The sequence below is a fragment of the Neovison vison genome, chromosome 2 (assembly GCF_020171115.1).
Source record: "Neovison vison isolate M4711 chromosome 2, ASM_NN_V1, whole genome shotgun sequence".
Lineage (NCBI taxonomy): Eukaryota > Metazoa > Chordata > Mammalia > Carnivora > Mustelidae > Neogale > Neogale vison.
The window spans coordinates 108527501-108532338 of record NC_058092.1 but is presented as its reverse complement, the minus strand read 5'-3'; the positions used below and the strand labels follow the sequence as shown (position 1 = coordinate 108532338).

The 4838-nt window shown below is 42.4% G+C and overlaps 1 protein-coding gene across 1 annotated transcript; it reads left to right on the top strand.

Moving 5' to 3' along the window:
* TCHHL1 (trichohyalin like 1) lies at positions 1-3226 on the top strand. Its single transcript, XM_044236518.1, has 2 exons — positions 1-138; positions 608-3226. Exons 1-2 carry the CDS (start codon positions 1-3, stop codon positions 3176-3178), a joined length of 2709 nt encoding a protein of 902 aa, XP_044092453.1. The 3' UTR covers positions 3179-3226.
* The last annotated feature ends 1612 nt before the right edge of the window (positions 3227-4838 follow it).

Sequence of the window (4838 nt, the reverse complement as noted above, 5' to 3'; positions counted from 1 at the left end):
ATGGCTCGGCTCCTGAAAGATGTCCTCTGTGTAATCAAGACATTCCACAAGTATGCCCAGGAGGATGGTGACAAGGCAACATTGACCTACACAGAGTTGAAACTGCTCATCCAGGGCGAGTTTGGGGACATTCTTCAGGTAAGGTATCCAGAGAGTTGTGGAAATTCTCCCCCACTTACCCTTTCTCCATAATCTATGCAAGATGGGCATAGGTGATCCCTGCCTATTTTACATTTGGCTATCAAATGGTTTTGAACAACTTTTTTCAGTCTCAGCCCCTTACTCTGTGCAATTGCTTAATAAGTCTTACAAAGGAAAATAAGGTTTTCCTCACTGGGGCTATGCTTCAGCAAAGTAGGTTCTGAGAGGAGTCACGAGCCAGTATATATGGAAATACAACTCACAGTGATGTAAAAACTCCTTCTTAGCATAGCTTTCTGATGAAAAATGGCATCCAGAATCAACAATTTCTTCCTATTTGGGAAATTTCACTAGTTCCTGAGGAATAAGATTAAAAAAAAAAAAGAGGATTCTTTGGATATATGCAGCCACTCACGGTGCTTAACCACATATAAATAGCCTGATTTCTCACTGTGTTTTCATGCAGCCACGTGTCATTCATGCTGTGGAGAGAAACTTGAACCTTCTGGATACTGACAGCAGTGGCACCATCAGTTTTGATGAATTTGTTCTTGCAATCTTCAACTTGTTGAACCTCTCCTATCTTGATATACAATCATTACTAAAATCAGAACCAAGACAAGTGTCTAATCTAGAGGAGAAACATGATGATATGGATCTTCAGGTGACCAGTGGCACTGGCCAGTGGACAGAGCAAATGCCACCAACTCAAGACAGAGCTGTACCCTCTTCAGGAATGACATCATCAGCTCAGTTCAACCCTACAGAAAGGGGAGCAGTTGGACACAATGGGGTTGAAAACACCAAGACTTGCAAACTGCCAGTGGAAGAACCTGGGCACAATGACCCTAAGAACCAACACCTGGAAGGAGATCAACAGAGCCAGGAGGTGGCCCAAGATGTGTCAGCAACAGGAGACAATGGGGCTCAACTTGAGACAAATAAGACAACAGCAGAATCAGAACAGACTGACAGTCCCACAAAGCAGGAGGAACAGGATAAGGAGAGTCCCATGAAGGGAGATAAACCAGTCAGGGAGCAAAGTATCACTAAGACAAGGGATCAATGTGGAGAACAGAAAGGGAACCTAAGAACACAAAGTTCTCCACCAGAAAAAACAACACAGAGGCCTTCCAAAGATCAGGAAGTTACAACAGAAAAGGGTGTTAAGGAACATTCTAAAACACAAGAACTATCATTGCCAGGAAATTATGAGCCCAATTCAGAACCTGCAGACCTGCCAAAACAAGCTGCTGCCCAGAAACCATTGCAGACAGAGAAACTAACTGATCCTGAGGATGATGATAGAACATCCGCGACCCAAGGACAAGGAGAGGATGCCGACAGGACACCACCTGAGACAAAGAATCCAGCTGAACCTGGGGGTGATGGCAGAGCATCTGAGACCCAAGAACCAACAGCACAAGAAAAAGAACAAGAAACAAAGGACCTGCCTGTCCAAGGTGATTACAGAAATGTTTCAGAAACACCTGATGTTAGGGCTATAAGGAAAGAGAGGAGAGGCCCTGAGGTCCATGGAACAGCAGAACAGGAAGAAAATGAGATAGAAATTCAGCTGCTAACACTGGAAGACCATCCACAGGATGGAAAGTATCAGGAACTCCAAAAGTCATCAAAAAAAAGGGATGCTAAAGCAGATTCTAAAACACAAGAGTCAAGCTCAGAAGGAGGAGATCAGAACCATCCTGAAATTGAAAGAATAGTCACCCCAGAAGAAGAGGCAAGACATGCTGAGGAAGGCACAGCAAAAGCACTTAAGAGTAGCAAAAATGTCCCTGCAGCAGAAGGGACACCAGGAGCAAGAGAAAGAACACAGGAATTAGCACCACTCAAGAACCAGTCTGGAGAGGAAAATAAGAGGGTCACCAAGACTCATGACAAGCCAGTCAAGGATGATGATGGTTACCAGGAAGAGGATCCCGAGCCCACAGTCACACAGAATAATGAGGGTTCTTCTGAAATTCCCAACAGCCTGACTCCAGAGGATGGTGATAACAGCTCAGAGACAAATGACCTGCCTGTGCAAGGGGATTCCCAGAATCAAGGAGACCCTCTCAGAGAGTCTGTGGAAAGAAGTCACAATGGTAACCCAGACACTGAGAAACAGGTAGCACTGGGTGAGGAAAGCAGAACTGAGGAGGATGTGGTGCTAGCAGTCAGAGTTGAAGAACAGGATAAGCAGCTCACTGAGGAACCAGAATGGGCTACCAGAGAAGAGCACAGAAGTCTGGGCTCAGGGACAAAAGGCCCAGGTCCAGCTATGTACCCCAATGGACATCCAGAGGCACAGGAGTCCACAGCAAGAGGTGAAGACAAAAAGTCCCTGGAGGCAGACTTCAGTGACCAGTTTTCCATAAAGCAGCTTCCAGCAAAGGAAGACAGCAGAAGAAAGCTAAAGGTCCAAGGCCCAAGTACCAAAGGAGAAGAAGGTAGGACACCAGAGACCCAGGACGCTCCAGTAAAAAATCTAGATGAGGACAATTCAGCATCCCCCAAAACACACCTTGAAAGAGAGGAACCTGCAACATTGGAAGAGGATGAAACCCCCCAAGAGTTGGCAGAAGCCAATGACCAACAAAATCCAGCCAAGAAAAGATATGATGTTTCAGTCCCCCAGTCCAGACTTGAGGAGAAGATGCAGAAGAACCAAGAACCTGGTTTTGTAGAGAGGGGTACTGTCTATTCCAGTCCTCTGTACCAGTACCTGCAAGAGAAGATGCTGCAACAGAAGGAAATGACCCAAATGGAGCAGCAAAATCAAGCTCAGACAGCTAGGTCATCAAGCCCAGAGCTCCTCAACAACCAGTCAAGTGCACCCCTCACCAATGAGATCTCAGATTGTCCTATCATCTTCAGTGACAGCCAAGCATTGCATTACACCAAGGAATGTCTCCCTGATGCAGATCCTGCTGATGCACAGCAAACATCAGCTCCCCTAGCCTCAGAAGATAAGCAAAGCTACCCTCAGGAAAAGAAACCAGTACTACAAAAGGAGGCAAGCACCAAAGAGCAATGAATCCTTATGATCCCAGGAGAAGTTCCTAGGAACTTCTTAACATCTCAACATGTCACAGAATTCTTCCCTCCCTGTCACCCTCAACACTCAAAAGCACACATTCAGATGAAAATTGATAATCCTTTAAATTCCCGATCTAGGGACCTGTGGGTGGCTCAGTCTGTTAAGCATCTGCCTTCCGCTCAGGTCATGACCCCAGGGTCCTGGGACAGAGCCCAGGACTCCCTGCTCAGCCCTGATACCTCCCTCTCCCTCTGCCCTGACTCCTCCCCCTGTTCCTGCTTGTGTGCTTTCTCCCCTCTCTCTGAAATAAAATCTTTTTAAAAATTTAAATTCCCTTCCTAGATTTCTACAAAAGCAAATAAGAAAGTATTAATGGATCTTCTCATGAGACAGTTTTTCACAATTTACCTGTTACTAAAAATAGAAAATTTCCTTTCATATCTTTAACAGATGCCAATTTCTTTAATTGATTTGTTGGCTTCTTATAAGATGGCAAGAGTGAGTATGAGACTCTGCAATACCACCTTATAATCATAAAATGTAATTAATTCATAGATGCAGATTATTCTGCTTCATGACATACCCTAACAGAGTTCAAGTTTATCCCAAAATTTATCCTTCAAGATAATCTCAGATATCACCATAATTCAAAATAATTATGACTTTCTAGCCCCCAATCTGAATAGATTCATGACTCTTTCTTAATGTCCAGGCGCAACTTAATCTATGCCATAGATTCGTTCATTTGTTCGTTTAATTCATTCAGCAAAATTCTATTAAATCTCACTCCTTACACAGTGTTTTCAGAGTTTCTGGCTCAAATAAGCAATCCAAATATAAATCTAATGTATGCTTGATTCCATCAGAAGATCTTACGATCTACTAAGTCTATGAAATGTTTACCAATATGGTTTGCTGACAGCATTGTATCAAAAGTAGGAAATAAAAAACTTCATGATTAATATCTTTTGTTAGTTCTTTTTGTTCCCTTTTATTCTCTACCTAGCCTTGGAAACACTGATCAGAAACAAAAACAATCTTAGGTGATTTGTGGTTATTTTTAAAGACTGTAATAAGGGGCGCCTAGGTGGCACAGTCCATTAAGCAGTCCACTTTTGGTTTTGGCTCAGGTCCTGATCTCAGGGTTGTACGAGCAAGCCCCACATGGGGATCTGTGCTGAGTGTGAAGTCTGCCTAAAGTTTCTCCCTCCCTTTCTCTCCAGCCCTCCCCCTGCACTCTCTCTGAAATAAATAAATAAATCTTTAAATAAATAAATAAACAAAGGATGATGCCTCAGAGCTAATAATATCCCAGAAAAGGAATAAAATAGATATCATAAAAATGTTTCCTGAAATCAAAATGCCCCATCTCCCATTGCATCCTGCCTTTGAGATTCAATATTCTTCCACTTCATCTCATACTTCTTCTAGAATCTAAAATTCCCCTTTATATCCTCCCCCTCCAACATTTTCAGCTCTTTTTATTCTACTTTTTTTCATTTTTTTTCTTTTTTATTCATTCTACTTTCGAACATGAATGAATATCCTTATTTAAATATACATGTATATATCTATACATAGATATACACATATATATGTATATGTATATATCATATCATGTATCATATATGTGTGTTTATGTATATAAATCTCTTTA